Raw genomic sequence first — 24,188 nt, 5'->3', positions numbered from 1 at the left:
TCAAATTTTCAAAAACCTTCTCACCATCATCGTGTAAAAAACTAGCCAAGTCTAATCCTGAACTTTAATTATGTACATCCCAAATGAAATAGTTCTTGGCACGCATAATAGTCGCAATTATTTTTACACGCGACGCAGCGGTCCTGTGTTATATTTCACGAACCATTTGGAGCCACTTTTGACGCCTACGTAACTCAAAATCTATTTAACATAAACATGAAATTCATTTATTAAGACCCTTTAAGGCTACTGGTTATGGTTATTAAGATACATACATCTAAAAATCGGGATTTTTCTCACTGACTTATTGATGCTTCATGTACTAACGATGACGTACGTACGTACTGACTATGTGACCTAGCAAGTTGAAATTTGGCATCCAGCTGGGCAATTGTGTAGTTACAGAACTGAGATAAAGAAACAGTGATTTTTCAAGATTTGTCTTGGCTAGTTTTTTATACCAACATACAAAATTTTAGAAAAGTAACATAGACAAATATAATATAGCGTGTACGTAAAAACTGGCCAATACAAATCTTGAACTTTAATTGAACAACGACATTATATTCTTAATATTGAACTTGGCTCTCATTCCACATTTTATGTTTTTGATGCGAGGATTAGTACCATAGTAAGTATAAGTACCTTAAATAGAACACGCCATAGAAAATTTTAATATCTCGCCTATTTCTAGCTATAGATGGTCAAGCAAAACTTGTCTGTAAAAAAGGCGCGAAATCCAAATTTTCTATGAGACTGTATCCCTTCGCGCCTACATGTTTCAAATTTGCCGCCTTTTTCTACTGACAAGATCTGCTTGACCAAGTATACTGACAAAGTGGACTTTTCAGAGTATAGATACTTATGATAGTGTCACTAATAGGCAATAAAACATCATTAAAATTGTATACTAAGTATTATTTATAATTATTTATTTGCACGTTTTTCCATCTTCCGAGTTTTTCTGTATCCAGTCAATATAGTTGCTAACCTTCGTGTAGACTCCTAAAACAAAACTATGTTAAAATTGAAACGAAATTTAAAAACATATATCTAAATGAATAAATAAATAAATATCTGGGGACATTTTAAGGCCCCAGTACACAGTGGTGAAGGATGGGCCATGCCACGCCGTCGCCATTGTGTACAATGGTATACAATGGCGGACGACTGGCCGACAGCCGTGGTGGGCAATCGGAAAGTTGTCGGTTTTTTTGGCACACTTCAAATGGTACTGACACGTGTTTCTGATACGGTCACGGGATAATGTTCGGTAAATTGTCACAAGTGTGGACCCACCTAAAGGAATCGTGGCGTACCGTGGCCTGTGGTGTTCACACAGTCGCCATTGTTTGTTTAGTTTATTACTGACAGCTTGAATTTTTGACCGCTTGATTAAATGTTGATTGTCCAAAATGTCATTATCGTGGCAATGAAGAGACTTTTCAGTTTATAGAATATATATCAATCAGAGCCTGCAATTTAGTTATTTTATGTTTTTTTTTATGCACCATTATGTGAACATCTACGTGATATAGGCCTACAGTTGCGCATTGCAAAGCATGGCTTGGCATGGACCATCCTTGACCACTGTGTACTGGAGCCTTTACACAGATCAACCTAGCCCCAAACTAAGCAAAGCTTGTACTATGGCTGCTAGGCGACGATATACATACTTATATAGATTAATACATACTTATATACATAAAAAACACCCATGACTTAGGACTCAGGAACAAATATTTGTGTTCATCACACAAATAAATGCCCTTACCGGGATTCGAACCGGCTTCACAGGCAGCTCCCCACTAGGCCAGACCGGTCGTCAAACTAATACTAACATATACTATTAGCTAGCTAATTTAAATAATGTTTGCAGTTCAGTTCATAGATCAATTACCTACCTGGGTATCGTGGATCAGCACAGCCAATGCCCCAAGATACAACGCCTGAAAAAGGTCAAAACACCCGCGGTTAATTAGCTTTGAGGATAATATTGCTTTACTTTGCTACTATTTGTCTATCAGGCGTAGATGTTTATTCAATTTACAGCGTGTCGCGTCCAGCAGCGGTATCATGGTCGCGTTTTTATCACCTGTCATATCATGCGTCACTTTAGCACTTACATTCTTGTTAGAACGTGACAGGCATGGTGACAAATGATAAACAGCCGGCCATCTTAGCCCTTCAGCACAGATGTCATGGTCACATTTTTATCACTTGTCATGTCATGCGACACTTTCGCACTTTCATACTTGTTATAATGTGCCAGGCATGGTAACAGATGATAAAAAGGCGACCATATTAGCCTTGCAGTATGATGGATCAAACGAAGCTTATGATTTTATGATATATAATTTTCCATACGAAATATTTTTACCCAAGCTAAAACGATGACGCTTCGCTCGTGATTCGCACTCGCTCGGTCAATTAGTGGGTATGTGTACAATTTAACCGAAAACTGTTCTGATATCAATGTATAGAGCTAAATTTCGATAATTTCTTTAAAAATTAGGTATTTTCGCTGAGCATGCATGGGGATCGAATGACCTATCTTCTTAAGGTCCTCTATCATTTGCCATCTTTTGATTCGTTAAGCCCCTGCTACACGGCAGCAGACAAGCCTACTAACCGTCTGACCTTGGTCTGTCCTTGGTGTGTGGGTCCGTCTGAGTTGTCTGGCTAGACGGTGGCAAACCACAGTGTGTTCAGAACTCGCGGACGGACAACACGTATTGCAAACGCCAGAAATGGCCCCTAACCTTTCAGAAAGTTGGCGTGGCATTAGTACCTACTCAGTGGCGTATGGCCCTAAGGGCGGCGTATGCCACCCCTGGCGGATTGTATTTTGTTTTTCTTCCTTCACTTCTGGGGCGGCAAAACTTATTGGCCGCGGCGCCAAATTTCATAACCTACCTACTCATACTAGTGCAATGACAAAAAAATAAGTTTTTGGCAAAAAAATAAGGGGTCATCCATTAATTACGTCACACGTTTAGGGGGAGGGAGGGGGTCAAGAAAATGTGACATGTTGTGACATGGGGGAGGGGGGAGTCACAAACATTGTGATGTCACTTTAACTTCATCAGTAACCGAAAATTAATTTATATTTTTTTATTCGCTGTACAGTTAAATAATGAGATTTTGGATGTAACTTTCGTTGTGTTATAAAATTACTAATATTTATATATCAAAAATATTTTTTTATTAAAAAAATAATGCCGATTTAATATTGTCGATTTCGTTGAAAATAAAATTGCCTAAAATGTGACGTCACACCAGGGGGGGAGGGGTTTGCAAAATGTGACCAAGTGTGACAAGGAGGGGGGGAGGGGTAAAAAAACCTAGAAATTCGTGTGACGTAATTAATGGATGATCCCTAAATTTTGACAAAAAAATAATTTTTGGTACAAGCTTTTATCGCTGACTGTACTTTTATTTCCAGAGGCAACTAATACTCGTCGAGACAATTCTAAAAACCCCAAACACAATTAGGTCGCGTTGTTCTATCACAGGGTTCCTATGGCCACCTCCTGTCTCCATCATCAGATCAGCTCTATGGTACCATAGTAATGCATTGTTTATATATGTATGCAAATTTTCAGCTCCATCGGAAACTAGAAAGTGGGTCTAATTTAACTTGCAAGATTTGACCCGTACAAACATATTTACATACTTACGATTAGGTATATTGCAAGTTAATAAAAAGTTTGTAAAAAAAAGAAAAGGGTATATGAATGAAACGCTGGCTTAAAAAACGGCATTTGTTGAGTCATTTCAACTTAATGAATTCGCTGGACTACGCTACGGGGACATACATAACTTTCTGAGAATGAAGAGGAAAGTATTTGATAAATTATTAGAAATGCTACTGAGTACCCATGGCATGGCTATTAACCACACGAGCGCACACGGCGCGTCCTTCAAGCGAAATGGCCTAGTGCGGTCGGCGTCGGGCGGCTACACGGTTCCGGACCGACCGCTCAGACCGCGGTCGCTGGCGCGCGCTCGCATGCCAAGGGCGTCCGGAGGTCAAACGAAATTTTGTTGGTAACAACTGTCTACACGGTCCGGGACAGACCAAGGCCACGCGGTTTGGGGGCTTGTCGGCTGCCGTGTAGCAGGGGCTTTATTTAATTTTTGCATTAATTTTGTAAGATATCATGGAAAAAAGATTTGTTTTTATTTCAACTCGCCTGCTTGTACGTATTTTCCAGATGTTTCAAATACTAGAAATGGCCCGCCGCTGTCTCCCTGAAATGTAAGTAAAAGGCACAATAAGATTCAGAGTATTCAGACCTTTGGGCTTTCAAATATATACCACTGAGTAGGGATATTTAGAATCCGTTGCTCTAATTGGTTACTTTCCTCTACTTAAAATAAATTATTTCACACTGTGCATGAAATAAAACGCACACACAAACAGATAATTACTTATTAGAAAACATTAGATAGCAGTTATTTTTAACCAACATTTCTATTTAATAAATCGGATTGAAATATAAAAAGTAGGTGAGTTGACCGTGCCGTCACTATACATGTTTTCATATAAATTCCATATTAGCAAAAAATTTTACATTTCTAAAATAAAAAAAGAAGCTGATTTGATACTATTAGAAAAAAATAAATTATTTTCAGAAAATATTTATTTTATATTTATATTTATTTATTTCAGTTTATAAGCTGATTTGACTAGTAGGAAAGTAGCCAATACTAGTACTAGGTACTAAGTACGCCAACAGTTAACATGACTGTGTTACGAATGTTATGGCTCCTCTACACGATGGGCCAGCGCCGGCCACTCCAAGGGATGCATTTATGGGTTAGAGGGAGCAAGTGATATTGCTATCTCATTCTACCGCATTGCTGCGTCCCTTGGAGTGGCCGGCGCTGGCCCATCGTGTAGAGGAGCCATTACGATGTAGCGGTTGCGGCATTTGTGGCAATTAAAGTCGATACATAAGTAAGTATGAGACTGATTCTCGGCAATATGATTAGGTAAGTACTTGATTAGGTATGTAAATTCCAAATAAGCTTGAAGACAGTACCTACTACCAATGATCGTTGATGAGTTGAAACCAAACGTACTAAACGCTTTGTTATGCGAACTGCTAAGGTGTGGAACTCACTTCCTGCTTATCTATTCCCACTATAACTTTTAAATCAAGTGTGAATAGATCTCTTAGGCAACCATCGTAGATCACATCGGCGCTTACCATCAGGTGAGATTGTGGTCAAATGCTTTTATTTTTTCCAATGAAAAAATCGTTAACATCTGCTGCATCAACCATTTTGATCATACCTGACATCCATCCTTTCCCTTTGAGAAAGCGCACATCATAGTCGGCTTCAGATGTTGCGACAGCTTGGATTGTGTGCACTCCTCGTCGCTCAGGATCTTGAGGGTGGCCTTCAGAAGGACTTTGGATGCCGAGGCCTCTGGGGCTATCCGTCCCCATCCCACTATGGTACCCACTCGGTGGCTGAACTCTTGTCCTGTAAATATGTAAGTAAGTATATTTAAATCTGTGCAACAGAATTTAAAAACAATTGACTAGGGTAATTCGCCTGTAACTGGCCACTTTTAGTAACTGACTACCCGAAACCAAAAATGAAGTCTATTCACCTATACTTAAATATAATTAATTTTAGTATTAGGTGGCCAGTTATTGAAAGCTGGCCAGTTACTGAAACCTTATTATAGGTGAATAGAATTCATTTTTAGTTTAAGGCGGCCAGTTACTAAAAGTGGCCAGTTACTGGCGAATTACCCTACATATTATAAACATTTGAATGGAGAACAGTTTTGTAGTAAGTAACTTCAACCGCTTAATAAATAGACTCGTATCTAAAAAGTCATGCGGTCTAAAAAGCACGACCTAGAAAGGCAGATTATCTTGGGCCAAATAGAGGGCAAGCGAGCGCGAGGAAAAGCACCCACGAGATGGTCTGATGTTGTGAAGAGGGTGGTTGGCGGCAACATGCAGTGCGTGACCCATATGGCCTATGATCGCACACTGTGGAGACGTAGCATACATGGTCGCGATCCTCAGCAATGAGGGACCGAGGAAGAAGAAGATCTAAAAAGTGCTAAGTGGAAACAAAAGTCCCATTTTTGCTTTTTGATTTTTATATATGGTATACATTAAGCTTCACACGGGTTACCTCTCGTAAGTTCGAAACTTAATTTATCCAGTGTTCCGCGAAGCCAAAGTAATTTTTGAACACCCTATCGCATGATACCTCTATAGGTAAATACTATAGGTTTATACTGTCAACTGCTACTTACCAGGTTCAGGCAAGCATATAGGAATGATGGTAGGTCCAAACGTCACGGGTGAGGTAAGCGTAGCGATCGCGATGTCGTTTTCGTCCCTCACTGCAGTCGAAGTGAAGTTCTCGTGGATGCTCACGTGGGAAATGTTCCTCTTCTCAACTTGTTTTAAGTCGTCTAAGTTGTCCAAGCCGATGAGGACGTGCATGTCTTTGTGGTCGTCCCTTAATGAAATATTGTCTATTTTTAGTATAGTTAAAACCATCACGTTGGGGATAATGCAATATCGCGTAACCAAGAAATCCATTTAGGTCCAATTTCCTTGTTATATTGTTTAAATTTGGAACTCTATCGACTTTTTTAGTTACGCGGTATTATTGTACTAAGTATCCCCGACTTATTTCAGTAGCGGCCGCGATACCTGTTAGCTATGCTATCTATCCAAGAGGGATGCACTGAGATTTTTTTTTTAAATCGACTACGGCTCCCATACAGTTGAGTGTACAGTATCTTATGCAACGTAAAGTCACAGGTATGTATTTCAAAGCTTGTCATTACTCCGTTATCGCTCTCACACGTATAGTGTTGATTCATTGATTTGTTATTTGCAAACATTTTATTTACCTATACGAAAATCTTTGGCTCTCAAACTAGTGACTCTGAAAGATGCTCATAATTTGATGTCGCGGGCAGAGTTAAAAGTTACAACTGTAAAATTATAATATTTTGGCGCTACTTTTACTAACTGTATTATCTAAGAAACCACTCACTTTCGTATAGCACCCGCAGCAGCATTATACTGTTGCATTGCACTATTAGTGCCGCTACGCTACCGCAGCAGTAACGATTACTGCTGCGGTTCGACGCCGGTGATGTCACTGTCAAGGTGACATTCGGATGGCAATTGCAGCTGCTTTACTATTGCGGCATTACTGCTGCGTTAATTTATTTGAGAAAATTAGAGACAGATTGACAGTTCTAATCGCAGCAGTAATGCGGCTTCGACAGCGCCCGCGTCATGGCCGCAGCAGTATTGTCACAACAGTAATGTATTGTCACAACAGTAATGTATGACGTTCGTTCCCACATTACCGCTGTGATTAAGTAGAACGTTTCATACGTCACTCATTTTATCAAATCAATTAACAGTGACATCACCCGCTTCAACGCATAAATTTAGTTACTGTTGACGACTGCAGCACCGTACGGTAATGGTTGTCAGCGGAATGTAAGTCTTATTTTTACAAACTAAATATGAGCTAATTAAATGAGAAAGAAGGGCTGTGGGAGGTTTGATCAGTAAAGGCGTGCTGGATTCCACCAGTGCGGCACAATTCTGTACAAACATGCTTGAAGTGCACTGGAATCCCGCCTTAACTGTGGTAGAGACGCAGCCCAACGCCTGAACTTGAATTATCCGCATTTTTGGTGTAATACTTTTAATCTCTAATATGATGCAGTACTCTACATGCAGTGCTTTCAATTATTCTTGATAAACGCACGAAACGACGGTTATATAAGGCTTAACTCGTCTGCCGAGTTGCCGACTACCTGCTCTACCTACTCCCACTATTCGCATAGTCAACAATATGCAAACTATCCAAAGGTATACTTACCATTTGAAGCAGTGCCCGGCACTTAGCACGTGTCTGTCTGTAATGATAGCGCCCCCGCAGTGCATTCGATCACTTTTGATGATCGCCACCGTCCATGGAAATGAGTAAGGCTCTGCCCGTCTCCCACCCACTATTCGCTGGGACACTATTGTGTCCGAAGGAACGCCACATTCTGAAATAGTCCATGGTTCTCCATTAAGGAGGACGTCGATTACAGCGCGCGCTACGATCGAATGCAACTCACATCTTAGGTCAATTTTGTTCCCTTTGTAAAGGTATATTTAAAACTAGATCGACTTTTATTTTTAATACAGGTGATAAATGTATCTAATATTATATGGAAAATTTAATAAAACTAGTGAAACATAATAACTCACCAAAAGTAATCAAGTTAGAAGGTTTTATACATATTTAATTAAATACCATTTACGGTTAATTATTGTACCTACATAGTTAGGTACGATTATTTTTAGATTTAAGTGTTTTGTTTTTCAACCTTTCTTCTCTGTCGAAGGTCAGAAGCTCAGAAGGGTCCAAAACAGAGATTTTTATTATTATAAATAGGTAAATAGGAATATTATTAAATTAATAGTTACGTCTCACCGCACTGTTGTCCATATGATGGCACGACCTAAAATATTAAAACAAAATCTTACGGGAAGTTGCATTCGGAGAGTTCTAGTTTATGTAAGTAAACAAACAAGAAATATTTTTGCCAACCTTAATATACCCTAAGAGCACTATTACACTAAAAATAGTTTGAAACATAACGTATCCGTCTCACCACACGGTTAACACAAGCACCAACACCACTTCGACTGGTCTGTCGCACTTATTTACGCACCACGAAGAAATTATGCACGCGATAATAATGGTCCTTTTAAATTCACCATGCCACAAGTCATAAATTAGAATAAGTATGACCAATTCAGTTCTACACTACACTATTACGCTATCAGTTTTTTATAAACAAATTAACAAACACGTTCTACCAGCATACTCTTCGAAGACATGCCATGTTGCAAAACGTGTGACTGGCCGAATCGAAAATTGAATTCCGTTTGTTGGCGATAATAAAACTATGACTTATGTAGAGGAAAACATATTTCCTTATCATCGAATTTCACGCAAGTTATTACAAAACAAGAAACGGATACATACCTTTGCGTCAATTAAATACATTTTGCGTTGTAGGTAGGTAGAGGTGCCTATAGGTACCGATACGAATTATTTTAATGAACGAACGAATAAAATAGAATTGGGTAGGCATTTATTATATAAAATGTTCTCATTTCTTCTCTTTGCTGATATGTTGAAGTCCATAAATTTTTGTAATAGGCAGCCTTGTTAATGTTCCACCGCTGAGCTTAGACCTTCCCTCTTTTTCTCCAGATTTTATAAAACTTTTATACACAATATTGCCCGTCTTTGCTTTCATTGTGGATCCAATCGATATACTTTGAAACGACCGTGTAGACACCTGCAGAAATAGTCAAATTATAAATGAATTATTTAAGTACTACTTAGTTGCTTTTAGTAATTGTAGTTAACCCTAAGGGGCTGGGGGGGTGTCCAGTGAAAGTTTTGGCAGTTACATAATTATACAGATCTTCATTAGGCCTTGTGCATCTTTACAGATGATTTAAGCAGCATCTATGACTTACATTATCTAGCAACAGCGCCGCTCGTGGCTAATATACATATAACCCGATCCATGACATATACTGATAGATAATAATATATTACATATTATGTAAAGGTAATATTTCCAGCTGTTATTAATTAATGTGTACCAATTCATTCATATACGTTTTCGTTTAATTGCAGGCATTTGCGAAAACTAGCCTCACTTTTTGGACATAGGCATATCTTTTGTATTGGGCTTTTATAGCTTCCAGAAAGGATCCAAAAGCGCTATACATAATTAAGAATTGAAAGTGGTTATCTAAGATGGGGTTTATCTAACAGTAAATCCTGTAAGGGTCACTTATTGTTGATCTTAGTGCAATTTATTAATTAGTTACTCGCTTAGAATAAATTTAAAAGTGGAAAAATTACTGTCTTGGCTTTGGCTTGGATTTGTTTTGTTTTTGTCTGTTTTTTTTGTCTTTGTCTTGTCTTGTCGTTCACAGACGTTTCTGCTTGTTAAAAATTAAAATGAGTTACTCGCTGTTTTTCATTGTAAAATTTAAATATATTAATGAAACTTTAGGTCTAAACTTTCAAAAACTATGTATTTTCTCTTTTTGTAAAAGACTGTTTGTTTCTAAAATGAATAAATAAAAAATAAATAAATAGTAAGTAATGTACCTGGGTAATCCGGCATGGCACAATCAATGCCCCATGACACGATTCCTAAAAGATAAGTTTTAAATTAATACAGGTGGCAAAACCGTGGCCGTCGAGATGGCTCCGGTCTGTTAAGTTACGAGTTCAACCCTTGCTAGAACGTATGCTAAATTGCTGCTTGATTTTTAAACCAAAAGAAAATATTGATTGGCTCTCGTTACGTGAGCAAATCACACTTACCTAATCACACTTAATCATTTAATGAGACAAGCAAAACAATGTAATTATAAAATATCGATGGATTTTGGTTCATGAATTTGCTTATGAGTGGTTGGTTATTCTAGTAACCAGTGATGTTCTTTATTGGCCTCTGCTGCATTTTTCACTTTCAACGTGCAGATGTATTACATTTAGGTGCTGTTGGTTCCTTATCATTGAATCGAGGGCTAGGACCAAGAATACCTAATTGAATTGGTCAATTAGAGTCTGGAATAAATGGAATAATTATTAAAATAATAATAAAAAATACACTAACCAACATGATACCACTTTCTGTTACCAGTACTTGAATGAGTAGAAAACAGTGGTCCACCACTATCCCCCTGTTGATAAAAAATAATACTTAAATTGTTAGTCTAATTATTGCTCGTATTAAAAATACACTAACTAGATCAAACAAGGTAGACAAATCACATTCTTGCTTATCTCTATAAGTTATAAGGTTATCATGGAAACCTAAATTACCTATTATTAGGTTTGTATGGCCCGCAGATCAACTCCACTTCGCAAAGGTTCAACATCGTCCAACTTTTCATAAAAATTAGTTCTGCAGTTTTTATTTGGATCTGGCCTTAATGGCACCTATCGATTTATGGGAAAATAGGTACTTACTATTTGCGCACTTTTCATTTAATTAAAGTATTTAAAAGATCGGGCGATTAATCTCAAGCTGCAAGTACCTAACTCCCTTTTTCCTGAAATAGGTAGAAATTACAGAAGCTATTTTCTCACCTGGCAAGCGTCTTTTCCATAAGCGTATGCGCACATCATTGTGTTGCTAACGAGGTTGTCTTTATAAATTTGCGTCTTTTTACATTTCTCTTCTGGCACTATCTTCACTTTGGTTTCCAATAGGTGTCTTGAAGATGTTAGGGCTCCCTGTCTTATCTTACCCCAACCAGCAACAGTAAGGGGAAGATTGTCAAAGTCCATGTCTAGAAAAAAATATATTTTTTTTAATCGTTTTGACCAACCTCATGAGAATCAGAGCAATTTTTCTAGAGTTGATCTAACGGAACATATTCTTGGATATCCACGAGATACCCAAAGTAGGTACCTATTGTACAAAATGCAATCAGTTCCAATGCAAATTTAAATTATTGGTTCTAGCCTTTAAATTAAGAGTATACATAGGCAAATATACATTGAAAAATTTAGGGTAGAAAAGCGGTTTCAATCGATGTGTGGAAGGGCGGCACAGTTGTCGAACCCAAGCCACATGGCAGTGGACTTAAAGCGGTGGGCGTGTGCCTCTGATGCACTTGCTGGCACAAATTATTGGCCCTACCTTCACGCGGTAAACAAATAGGCCGAACTTTATCGTCGAAGTGTAGTTTCTTGTCAAGAGTTAGCACAGCGAGATCATTGATGTCCCGCACGGCGTTCGAGGTGAACCTGGGATGTTTGATGCCGTTGCTTACTCTCCTAATTTCGAAGGTGTTGTCCAAGCGATCGTGCATGCCTACGTGCACTTTAAGATCTCGAAAGTGAACCCTGAAATTAAAATAAAATATAAATAAAGCGTAAACAGTATATTTGGTAAGCTTTTGGAAATATGATCAGTGTAGTTTTAAATTAGGTAGCCACAACTCTCTAGTCTGTTCGAGATCCTGAAAACCGTGAAAAATAGAGATACTACTCCTAAAAATACGTGTGATACCTCATTAGATTCGTCGTGATACCTAGAAAAATGTATTCGAAAATTGTATTAGCACACAAAAAATATCAAAACAAAAAAAGGGGGAAAAAAGTAGAAATTTTTTATTTCCCCAATATCTTAAAAAGTATTCATATTTAAGAAACCAAAATTAATATTATAAAAGAGGAGGATATTTCCAATAAAACATTCCATACTTGCAGAACTGTATCTCCATTATTTATACTTTTTATTCAACGCTGAACACAGCCCTCCGCGCCTCATTTTCGAGAATCGCGCGTGGCGTGAAAAACGATTACGTAACATTAAATATAATTTTAAAGGTATTAAATATTAATTAAATTTTTTTTTAAATTGTTGGTATATTTAAAACATGCAACAAATGTACTACTTGTAGAAATTTATCTTAAAGTTATTTTTTCAACAAGTTAGGCAATTATTAATTAACAAAATTTTCTCGAACTTCCTTCTTTATTGAAAACGAAAAAAAAATTATAAATAACTATTGTAAACCTATGTCGCTCTTTAGAGCCCTTCTCATATACTTGCTTAATAAGATCACATTATAAAAGTTTTAATAAAGTTAATACTTTGCTTAAAATAAGTTTTAGGATAACATAGAAAATTGACAAAAATCAAAAAATCAAGGTAAAATTGTAAAATATAAAACAATATTATAACCAAACTATTAATTTTTTCAGAACTTTTATATCGTGATCTTATTAAGCATGTATATGAGAAGGGCTCTAGAAAGTGACAAAATTTTACAATAGTTATTTATAATTTTTTTTCGTTTTCAATAAAGAAGGAAGTTTGAGAAAATTTTGTTAATTAACAAATGCCTAACTTATTGAAAAAATAACTTTAAGATAAATTTCTACAAGTAGTTCATTTGTTTTAAATACACCATAGTTTATTTTTTATTTTTGAATGAATATTTAATACCTTTAAAATTATATGTAATGTTACATAATCGCTATTTCACGCCACGCGCGTTTCTCGAAAATGAGGCGCGGAGGGCTGTGTTCAGTATTGAATAAAAAGTATATATAATGGAGATACAGTTCTGGAATGTTTTATTGGAAATATTCTCCTCTTTTATAATATTAATTTTGGTTTCTTAAATATTAATACTTTTTGAGATATTGGGGAAATAATAAATATCTACTTTTTCCCCCTTTTATTGTTTATAACTTTTGATATTTTTTGTGTGCTAATACAATTTTCGAATACATTTTTCTAAGCATCATGACGAATCTAATGAGGTATCACACGTATTTTTAGGAGTAGTATCTCTATTTTTCAACGTTTTCAGGATCTCGAACAGACTACTCTTAGTTGTCTTGTCTGTGATCACATTCCATAATTACTTATGTGCAGTGCCACAGCACTGCCGGCAGTAGAAACATTGTGCCTACATTGTGCATTGGTCGTAGTATTTAGATTCGGTCTGTCTGTTTGTGCGTTTGTTTGTATGTTCGCGATTAATTCAAAAACTACTGAACGGATTTTCATGCGGTTTTCACCTATCAATAAAGTGATTCTTAAGGAAGGTCGCTAGTTTGTTTATACGATACTTACTATTGCATCTGACCATACTGTGGAAAGAGCAGCAAACTCATAAAAAAGTTGCATTAAACTCTAGGATCGCAAAGGGATCGATTAATGTGGTGTGTCCTAGAACACTTATAGCGACGAGAATTAAGTATTCGACAATTGTAAACTATGTTCGCGTTATCGTTAGGTATATGTATCGCGTTACACTCGTTAATGACATGAATTATGTTGTTAACTACGTTACCCAAACGTAATGCAGTGGCCGGCTGTAAGGATATGCAGATCAGATATGATGGCACCGCCACAGTGCAGCTTGGAGCCCAGCATAAGTGCCACGAGCCAGGGGTATTCGTGTGGCTGGGCTGTGGTGCCACCCACTATGCGACGGTTTGTGCCCGCAATTCCGCATTCTGTCAACATATCGATATTTGAATTTGAATCGGTTAAAAGAGCGATCGAACCAGTGTTCCGAAAGGTCGCAAGTTCGAGTCTGGCCGAAAGCGGTGAATATTCCGATTTTTCCTTTAATATAATATGTAGTTTCGCCCACAGACAATATTTTTCTCCATAAAAAAATATTTTAACGTATTTACAGTCTTGGATAATGCCTTTTTCGTGTAATATTATCAGTGTTTATGTCTGTTACTATGTACAGTCACCTGCAATAATATGTTACTCTTCGAAGGCTGCAAAAATATGTAACACGCTCTTATGGCTCTACAAAAAAGATCGTGTCAGATATTTTTGCAGCCTTTGAAGAGTAACATATTGTTGCAGGTGACTACATATAAGTGTGTGAGTTTCTTTAGTCTACAATCATTTATTTTTAAGACCGTTCGCCTTTCTGCAGTCGCGCGCAAATTTCATATCAGATGACGGCATGTCGCATCCGACCTTATACTTATGTATAAGATGCTATCGGATGCGACATATTAAATTATACACAATTATACATAGGTAGGTACGATATCTTTCCACGGATATCGTTATACATATAACATAGTATATATGAATGCAGATATGTAGTATACAGCAATGTATTGAATATTGCACGCAAGTTTAGGCTTCACTGTAGGTACCTACTTGCTTAAAAACAATATTGGTATGGACGGGCGGGCTTTTGTGTGGGCGGAACATTTCAGGAAAAAAGTAATTTTCAATGCCAGCTACAGCATTGTTGATCATAATCACAGATGCAAAACTGTTTTTTTTTTCATGATAAAAACATACACAAAAAAATCTAGTATGTATGTATGTACCTACATTATATTTTATGCATACTAAACCAATTAAGTTTGTATAGGCAGTGTAAATGTAACATAATATTCGTCTTGGGTAGTGTAGACTTAATTTTTTGGTTAATTATTAGACCAGTTAGTCGAAATTATCACGAATTAATTTTGTACCTACAGGTAAAAATAAATATGTGACTTTAATTGAATAGTGAAGATTGTTTACTGTAGTAACATATTTACCGCATGAAGAGTTATATCTCTGCCCGAAAGCCTAGAAAAAAACACGAAGGTTATATCTAATTTATATAATTAATCTAGTTTTACTTATTGGTTGATCTATAAATAGATATGGTGGAAATATTTGCTTTCAACGGGTAACTCTCGGTAGCTGAATTGATAAAACGGCGGGCTGGTTTCTTAGAGTCTTATCTTAGAGTCGAGTCGAGTCACAGGGGTTTGGAGGGAGACTCGATCTCGGGACTATAAAAATTCCCAATTTTTTCTATTTTTACTTTAGTTAGCATTGCTCTATAAATTATTGCTTTCTTTAGACACATGATGAGCTTTTTCTACTCTGAAAATCGCATCCGTCACGAGTCACGACAATGAGGTGAAAAATCACTACGGCCGACCTGTGATCAAAAGACGCAATAAGTAACTTACTAACTCCACGGAGAAGCAAATTATAACCAGTTTACACGAAAACATTGGGCCACGTTACTGCTTGAGGGGCAAATAGGCCAGTTCGGCATCGCTGCAAACGATTCATAGCAATAAAGTGAACGGAGGTAAGTTTTAATTAAAAACTTAAATTATTGTAGACTCGTGCATTGTAATTTGGAGTTTGGGTTAACTTACTTATACCGTCGTTTGTATGATCATTAATTGTTTTCTGCTTTATATTTTTACATTGATGAAAATAATGTATAGGTAGTTATTTGTTTTATAAAAGGTACAAGGCGTTCGAATTGCACGAGCCGACTTATGGAAACAACTCACAATTTGCATCAATAGTAGTTTGTGTTACAAGGGATCAAAATGATATATTTCCGTCAAGGGCGTACATTGAATCCTGAATGAAGCGATGGATTCTACAATAGAATCCTGAGCGTAAGCGTAGGGATTCAAGTGTTAACGCCCAAGAAGAAATAATTTTGATACCGTGTGACATGTGACATACTGCTTTTCACATCAACTATGAGGAAAATAAAAAAATAAATAAATGAGGAAATTATCATGTATCAAAACACTATTAAAGCTAAAAAAATTGTATGTAAAAATGAAAAAAAATGTGTCCTAGAACAGAAAAGTACAACTTTGATCCCTCCTAGCAGGGAAGAAAAGTGCCACTTTGATCCCTCCTAGCGGGGAAGAAAAAGCCCATTTTCGAATAGGTGATGTGAAAAATACTTTGCACTCTAGTAGATACAATGCCACATTCTCATCAGTAAGTATGTATTTGAAGAACAAAGAGAGCCTTTCCGTGCTTGTGTGAAAAACGTGTTAGTATCGACTATCTTAACAATATTTTATAGAAATAGAAAATTTTTATTCATGCGTATACACTAACGAAGCGCTGGTGGCTTAGCGGTAATAAGGGCGTGCGATTTTCGCGAGGTCGCGGGTTCAAACCCCGGCTCGTACCAATTAATTTTTCGGAGCTTATGTGCGAAATATCATCTGATATTTACCAGTCGCTTTTCGATGAAGGAAAACATCGGGAGGAACCCGAACTAATCTTAATAAGGCCTAGTTTCTCCTCTGGGTTGTATGATGGTTAGATGGCAGTCGCTTTCGTAAAAACTAGTGCCAACGTCAATTCATGGGATTGGTTGTCAAGCGGACCCCAGGCTCCCATGAGCCATGACAAAAATGCCGGGATAACGCGAGGAAGAAGAGAGGTAAATAATAATGCCAGTGTCAAGAGGGGTTTAAGTTTAAGTCAGTTTCCTTTTAACGTCCATCTGACCTATATCTTGTTTTAATTTAACTGGTTTTGTAACTATGATGACGTAAATAAATGTATTTTCTTTCTTTCTTTCTTTCTTTCAAATATTTAATTTGATAGTCACATATTTTTTTTTTGTAACTATGATGACGTAAATAAATGTATTTTCTTTCTTTCTTTCAAATATTTAATTTGATAGTCACATATTTTTTTTACCAAGCGACGGTGTCTAAATGTCACAGTAAGGAGTGATTGGGTAATTCCGAAAGGAAAAACACTAAAAAAGTGGCGGATAATTCCGAAATGGGACTCTCGGTACTCTCTAGGTACAACGGAATATGGCTTACCATCAGGCGGGCCGTATACTTTATTTGCCACGGACAATGGTCCCTTAAAAAACCTGTTAGGTACAAATAGTAAGGTACCTAATCATAATAACGGCACGTACACAATGCATGCAATGGAACTTAAAATAAAGGTAACATTCCATTTCTGACCGCAGCAGCACTACGGCTCCGACACTACTGCAGCGGCCCGAACGCGTCGCCGTAACGGTAGTGCAGCTGTCGTTGGAAATGTACTGCCACCTTAAGAAGTATGACTTAGCTGACGTGTGTCGTAGGGTGATTTTCTCAATAAATGTAATAGTGTCGAATTTAGTAAATCTAATTAAGTATTAACTACGAACAAGTTCACGAAATCAATTGTCTTTTGTTTTACCTTGCTAACCTTGCCACCGTGGTTCAAGTTCTAACTGCGCTTGCACCATTGTAACTGATATATAAAATCGTGCGTGATGTGAGTTTGTCACTACAATCATCACCGTAGAGCAGCCTACACGCATCGTTCATATTGTCAATTGAATTTTGGGCAATTTATAACAAAGAAAACAAATATTGGACATGACTGTTTCAGATAATTTAATAGCTGCTCCAAATGCTGAAATGGATATATTTTCAAGGCTTGAAGAAATGTTCGACTCCCCTCGTGATAAAATGAATAATGGAAGTGACAAGAAAAGTCTTCAGTTTTCTAAAACTATCGGAACGGATTATTCCTACAAACATGAAATAGTTTGGAAAAATGCAATTGGATTCCTGATACTACACATTTTTGCTGTATGGGGTATTCTCATTACATTTACTGGCGGTGTAAGCTTACCAACTATATTATGGAGTGAGTATGACAAACATTAATGTTTCACCGCTGCATCGATGTTATTTAGTTTGAGTTGATTAATATTTTGACAGTAAATTCACGAAGGTACTACTTTAAGGACTTTTTTTAAGGAATTCAGAAAATTTCGGATATCGATCCATATTGTAAATCGTGTTTTTTATAATGACGACTTGTTATTTTTAATGTTAATTTTTTTAGCTTTTTTCGTTGGGTATGTCAGCACCGAAGGAGTTACGATTGGCGCACATAGACTTTACACACATAAGTCTTTTAAAGCGACGCCGTTCCTTCGAGCTATGCTTATTTTAGCTCAAACTACAGCTGGACAAGTAAGTACACCACTTTTAGACACCACTCTAGACAAATACGGTATGTACTATGTAGCCTCAAAATGTTTGGAAACTTTAAAAACCTTGTCATTTATAGTTAACATATTTACAGCTCCGAGTCTGAATTAATTGCCTGCACTAATATTTTGACATGTTTTAGAATTCGATGTTCATTTGGGTGCGTGACCATCGCCTCCACCACCGGTACTCGGACACGGACGCCGACCCTCACAACTCCAAGCGCGGCTTCTTCTTCTGCCACATCGGCTGGCTCATGAGCAAGAAGCACCCCTACGTCATTGAACTCGGTAGGAAGATCGACATGAGCGATCTTGAAGCTGATTGGATGGTCATGTACCAGAAAAAGTGAGTCTTTAATCGCTTTTAGGTTAAGTCTAAAGATGATCAAATTATCTTATACATAGTTAGACTAATTTTGCTTTCAACAGCCAACAGTAAATGTGTTTCTACAATAACTAGAGCGATGAAATCCTAATAGACCCCTAAAGCCTCTTGTTTCATTCAATGGCCAACATTTCTGGGTCACTGACCAGGGAAAGTTCCCGGTATTGAATATGTAATTCAAAAAGCAGATTCCCAGTGCTGTGTTTGTATAGACAACTATTACCAGGATCAAACCCTATCACTGACGCAAACTTGTTTTTTTTATTATTTAATATAGTAAGTATTGGTTTGCGCTTGTGATATTTCAGATATTACTACTTGCTGTACTTCCTGCTCGCAGTCTTCATCCCCGCCTGGGTCCCAGTACAGTATTTTGGAGAGTCCTGGGGGAAATCCCTCCTAGTGTGCTACTTCGCTCGTTATATCTTACAAATTAATGGAACCTGGCTGGTTAACAGTGCTGCACATCTTTGGGGTACCAGGCCTTATGACCAGTAAGTTTCATGATACCTATCTATTGTTAAGTTTCCATCCTCTAAGTAGTGTAGGTAAGTCATTACTGTCTTATATATTTGCACTAACTGTAACATGCAATGTATTAGGTACTAATTAAAAAAACAACGGGTTACACTCCGGGAGTGCCGGCAGAAGTGAAAACTCAATGACATTGTAACAGTTTTTCGATCAGGGCACGTGTCCGTCTTACGAATTTTCAATCTGTAGAATCTGTCGGTCACGTGACCTGTCGCGAGTTTAACATTTTTCCCCGTCACAAAAAGTGCACAGCGCCGCTCAAGAAGTTTTCACTTCAAAAAAATACTGTCGCTGTCTTTTTATGTTTAAATAACTTTCAATTTGTAAAATAGTGCCCATCGAGTGGGCAATCGATTGGACTTGCGTTTTGATGGCATTCATTTCAATGCATTCGTAAATTAAGTCAATGATTATCTATTTACGTAGACATAATATTTTACCACCTACTATTTTTTAGGGGTCTGCAACCTGTAGAGTCCTGGTTTGTCTCCTGCATAAGCTTAGGCGAAGGGTGGCATAACTACCACCACGCCTTCCCTTGGGACTACAAAGCTGCCGAATTATCCTCCAGGTTCAACCAATCCGCAAGAATCATTAAATATTTTGAAGAAATCGGACTAGCTTACGACTTGAAAACTGCATCTCCAGAAATGGTTTGTCAATATTCGTACATTTTACTAATTAGAACTGTTTCCAAAATCATTTTATAAATCCATATCATTTATATAACTAATAACAGCAGATATCGCACAGACGCAATAGCAGTTCTCATTGGTCTCTCGAGAATGTATGCAATTCAAACAAGGTTTCATTAAAATGACCTAGCTCGGCATATAAATACACTTTTCAGCTTTTATCTTAGCGTTTATGCTTATCTAACGTTTCAGAACCCGTGCGAGGTGTGCTTTTTTCCTCCTCACTTCTCATGGTCTTTGGCATTTTCTGTTTTAAGATCTTAAAGTTTTGAAATTTGTCTATCTGTTATTTAGCTATGGGCTGATTTCAGGTAGCAAACCGAATCATTCGTACCGGTGACGGAACGCACAGCGAACTCGGCAACGATGAGGCCAAAGCTGCTGTTACAGCACCAGGTATTCTCCACCCCCTGAACCCATTCTACAACGTCACATATGACCCACCGAGCGGCGCGCTCAAGCAGGAGGGCTTACCACTGTTCCATGAGAAAGATGTGTTCAATGTAAATGGCAGCCTAAGAAACAGAAGTGCTAGGGCTTAAAAGAAACTGTATGTTGATCTCGATGTTGATGTAATTCAATAATTAAAATATTCTAAGAATTTAATTTAGCTAGGTAGATTATTAAGTGATATGACGGAGGATCGATGATATATGGATGGTAAATCCAATTTTGGCGACGAACTATCGGGGAAGACTTCATTTATATTTGATGTATAGAAACAATTTATGAAGAAAGTTAATTTCATGTAAATAATTAAGGCACAGGCATATTATAGGGATAAGTTCACCTTTGTACTTCCATTAGGTACTGTAATTTAGTTTTGTAGACAATAAAGTGATTACTACTACTTAATACTAATTATGCACATCGTGTGACATTAGTGACATGAAAATAGTTAGCAACCGCCCATTGGACATTATTAATTAGCATATAACTATGTAGATAAGTAGTAGATGAATATGTAAAATAAACAAAAAATCAAAAAGTACTCGTGGTCTTATTTATAATCTTCAAAATGCAAACTAGACAATTTTCTTTATTATTAAAGGTACATAAGTATAACTCACACTCATTGAAGTAAACCCTGACAGTTCTTTCTTTCACAAAGCTACCAAGGCTAGGTACCTTTTATTTAACTTAAACTAGCCGAAGTCATATAATAAATTAAGAATAAAACTACACATATGATAAATATCTTATAGGTAGGTACAGTCACCTGCAATAATATGTTACACAACGACTGCCGCAAAAATATCTGACACGATCTTATTTGTAGAGCCATAAGAGCGTGTCACAATTTATTGCGGCCTTCGAAGAGTAACATATTATTGCAGGTGACTGTACATACACCCTTGAATGCTTGCAGTTTACATTTTTATAAGCATGCACAAAGTTAAAGACATTGACAGTCACTATGGGTATGCTGATATACCCAGCCAGCGTGGTCAATTATCCTCGTGTAGAGCGGACTGGTGATTCGGTCACACGATGACGACGACACAACGCCCGCCAGCCTGAATGAGAATCCGGGATGTCTCTGCATGATAGGGGCTCCCACATCTGCCTAAAATCAAAAGCTGGTTAAATGATTGATGGTATCTAACAAAAAACTGCAAACAAACTCTTTGAACAAATGTGTTTTTATATTTAATTATTGTTCTAAAGACCGTTCCACAATGGCTTTTATTGTCTGTCTCGATGTTTCTTTTTGTTATATTCTCCAAAACAACAGCAACAATGGCATACCTAACTGAAGTGCGCGGAAATACAAAAAAAATAATAAACGGTTATTGAATAATGATAACTCATACCTATCTAATTTGTGGATAAACTACGTTACCTTTTAACGTAAAAATACCTACGAAAAAGAACCATGGTAAATTTTCACTTTTTTTTAATAAAGTCTGGGTTAGGTACTGAAAAGCTATTTAAGTCAAATAATCGTCTCCCACTCATTAAATTTGTACAAATGTACAATACATTTTGAAGTTCGAAGTTTGAAATAGGAATACCTATGGATAGAGTTAAAAACATCAATCAGTCCTACGAGTATAACCCATCAGGATTGTAATACTGTAATGACTCCTTACAGATTAGTCCTATCAGCTGCGTGTTTCTGGTAATCAAAATGTAATTTTCTTACCTCGCAAATAATATTCCGTGCACCCAAAGGTCCAAGGCAACCTTTATCAGGGGTCACGAAATTAGAGTTTACAGTGTCCTTCAAACAGGACCTTGTAGGAAGAATAGGAAGAGTGGCAACTCTTGGTGTACAAGATTCATTGTTATCCGTCCCAGTCCATGCCGCCGTCCAAGCGACTTGTCCGGATTCTGGCGCTCCTGGTATTAAAATATGTAAAACTAAAGGTTTACGTGTAGAATTTGTTCAAAATGGGTCATGACATGACCCGCCTTAATAAGTCTTATTACCCTTAAAATACAGAGCTCCAATCTTTCACGTTTAGACAAAAAAAAATCTTCATTGGAGAAGTTTCTCTACCCTAACTTGCCTTGTACAAAATATTTTCTTTCGATTTTCAGAATTGTAAAGATCCTTTTTTTCATCTTGGTATCAAAGAGTTATTTCATGTCTTGAATCTATTAGGTCTAGAGTTAGGAACCCACCGTAATGAGGCATGCATATCGGTGAAATAAATCGGCCGAAAGGCACCACATGCCTTAGCTTCAGCAAGGCGATATCGTTGTCGCGGTTCGTCGGCGAAAAACCAGGATGTATGATAATATCTGACACACTGGTGTTCAGAACCGGGTCACTGCCATTACCGCAGCGGTCGTGAGCTCCCAGAGTCACGCTGACTTCGTTGAATGATTTTCTGAAAAATAGTGGTCGTGCAACACTTAGGTTCTGTGGTCCAATATTTCCTGGACTACCTACTGGCCTGCTTGTTAAAATTTCTGGCATTACCAAGCCGTTACAAAATTTATTAAACTATCTAGTTACAGTCAGCAAGTAGACCAATGATATTTAGTCGCATGTAACAATTAAGGCATTTTTCAATTTCAAATGAAAAACGGAACTACGGAACCCATGTAGGTATATGGAGGGTATCGTCTTGGGTCGTCCCATTCGTTTTTCGTCTAGTTCTTAAATTAGTCCTACTCTGATTTCGTCACCCATTCTACATTCATCACAATCGTCGGTGGCTTTCAATGTAGAATGCGTGACGAAAGCAGAATAGGACTAATTTAAGAACTTGACGAAAAACGAATTTGACGACCCAAGACGATACCATATGGAGTCTTCTTTCTACCTACTTGTATCAATACAACAAGTTTCCAAATATCTTTTTGAGATTATTATATCCGCGTAATATACCTATCGCCTTACTGTTACAAAAAAAAATACAATTAAATTCTAACCCATAGAGCGGTGATGCGGCGGTAACAATATGTCTATCAGATATGAGGGATCCGCCTATGCTGCGGGAGGCGATATTCACGGCAGCGAGCCATGGGAACTGATGGGCGGTGGTGGTCTCACCGCCTAGAAGACGGCCTGATCTAGAATACTCGGACAGGTACCTGTGAGGAACGCCACATCCTGAAAATTACAGTGATTTAAATATCACCAGTAACGATTCCGGTGTAACTAATCGTTCTTATTTGTGTCCAACTCTCACACTTGGGGTGGGGACAAATGGGAATACATCCCAAATAAGAAACATTTAAAACATTCCATGGCTATCAACATGGCATTTTTAATGAAAAGGCGGGCTTGATACTACCTACTCAATAATTCAAATAAATAAGTGACTTACTGCAGAGACAAATTTTCTGGAATCCAAAAACATATCCAAACAATCCACCTGATATGTGAAGAGCCCCCTAGAAAAATCAAAACATTACTTACCTACGTTTAATAAGAACATTTTCCTAAATGTTATGTTTGTAAGGAATTGATGGGCTTTAGGGGCTATACTTACCACGAGATGAACAAAATATGCACCAAATAATAAAGGGAAGATAAACATAATTACTTTCTTACAACGGCAATTTTTCAAAGTTAAAATGAACTAGACCCACTAGTCTCAAGCTCGAATTGTGCTAAACTGAAGTAAATTTATTTTAAGCATTAAACAAACGCAAAACTAACTTTCCATTTTATATGCGGGTCCTTTATTTTATTTATTGACATACTGATACGTTACAAGTACTTACGTATTACAC

General features: G+C 37.3%; 3 protein-coding genes across 4 annotated transcripts; 1 reads left to right on the top strand and 2 right to left on the bottom strand.

Moving 5' to 3' along the window:
* Positions 1-897: 897 nt before the first annotated feature.
* LOC134806036 (plasminogen-like) lies at positions 898-15,693 on the bottom strand. Its single transcript, XM_063779245.1, has 13 exons — positions 15,571-15,693; positions 15,148-15,178; positions 13,917-14,082; positions 11,747-11,952; positions 11,191-11,393; positions 10,715-10,781; positions 10,201-10,245; positions 7,891-8,062; positions 6,290-6,498; positions 5,303-5,496; positions 4,197-4,254; positions 1,905-1,949; positions 898-1,005 (listed from the first exon to the last, which is right to left on the bottom strand). Exons 1-13 carry the CDS (start codon positions 15,613-15,615, stop codon positions 932-934), a joined length of 1,515 nt encoding a protein of 504 aa, XP_063635315.1. The 5' UTR covers positions 15,616-15,693; the 3' UTR covers positions 898-931.
* Positions 15,694-17,474: 1,781 nt separating this feature from the next.
* Positions 17,475-20,565, top strand: LOC134806009 (acyl-CoA Delta-9 desaturase-like). 2 transcript variants are annotated; one of them, XM_063779210.1, is made up of 6 exons: positions 17,475-18,031; positions 18,233-18,363; positions 18,524-18,729; positions 19,077-19,262; positions 19,760-19,955; positions 20,309-20,565. In XM_063779210.1, exons 1-6 carry the CDS (start codon positions 17,758-17,760, stop codon positions 20,537-20,539), a joined length of 1,224 nt encoding a protein of 407 aa, XP_063635280.1. In that variant the 5' UTR covers positions 17,475-17,757; the 3' UTR covers positions 20,540-20,565. The 2 variants fall into 2 exon arrangements, with proteins under 2 accessions (XP_063635280.1, XP_063635281.1); XM_063779211.1 differs by having other exon boundaries at positions 19,760-19,959; positions 20,313-20,565.
* Positions 20,566-21,393: 828 nt separating this feature from the next.
* On the bottom strand, positions 21,394-24,121 carry LOC134801350 (vitamin K-dependent protein C-like). Its single transcript, XM_063773892.1, has 5 exons — positions 24,115-24,121; positions 23,382-23,562; positions 22,587-22,834; positions 22,144-22,340; positions 21,394-21,564 (listed from the first exon to the last, which is right to left on the bottom strand). Exons 1-5 carry the CDS (start codon positions 24,119-24,121, stop codon positions 21,394-21,396), a joined length of 804 nt encoding a protein of 267 aa, XP_063629962.1.
* Between the last annotated feature and the right edge of the window lie 67 nt (positions 24,122-24,188).

The sequence above is a fragment of the Cydia splendana genome, chromosome 2 (assembly GCF_910591565.1).
Source record: "Cydia splendana chromosome 2, ilCydSple1.2, whole genome shotgun sequence".
NCBI classification, from domain to species: domain Eukaryota; kingdom Metazoa; phylum Arthropoda; class Insecta; order Lepidoptera; family Tortricidae; genus Cydia; species Cydia splendana.
Note: the sequence above shows the minus strand (reverse complement) of the source record. Positions and strands in the feature narration are given on the sequence as shown.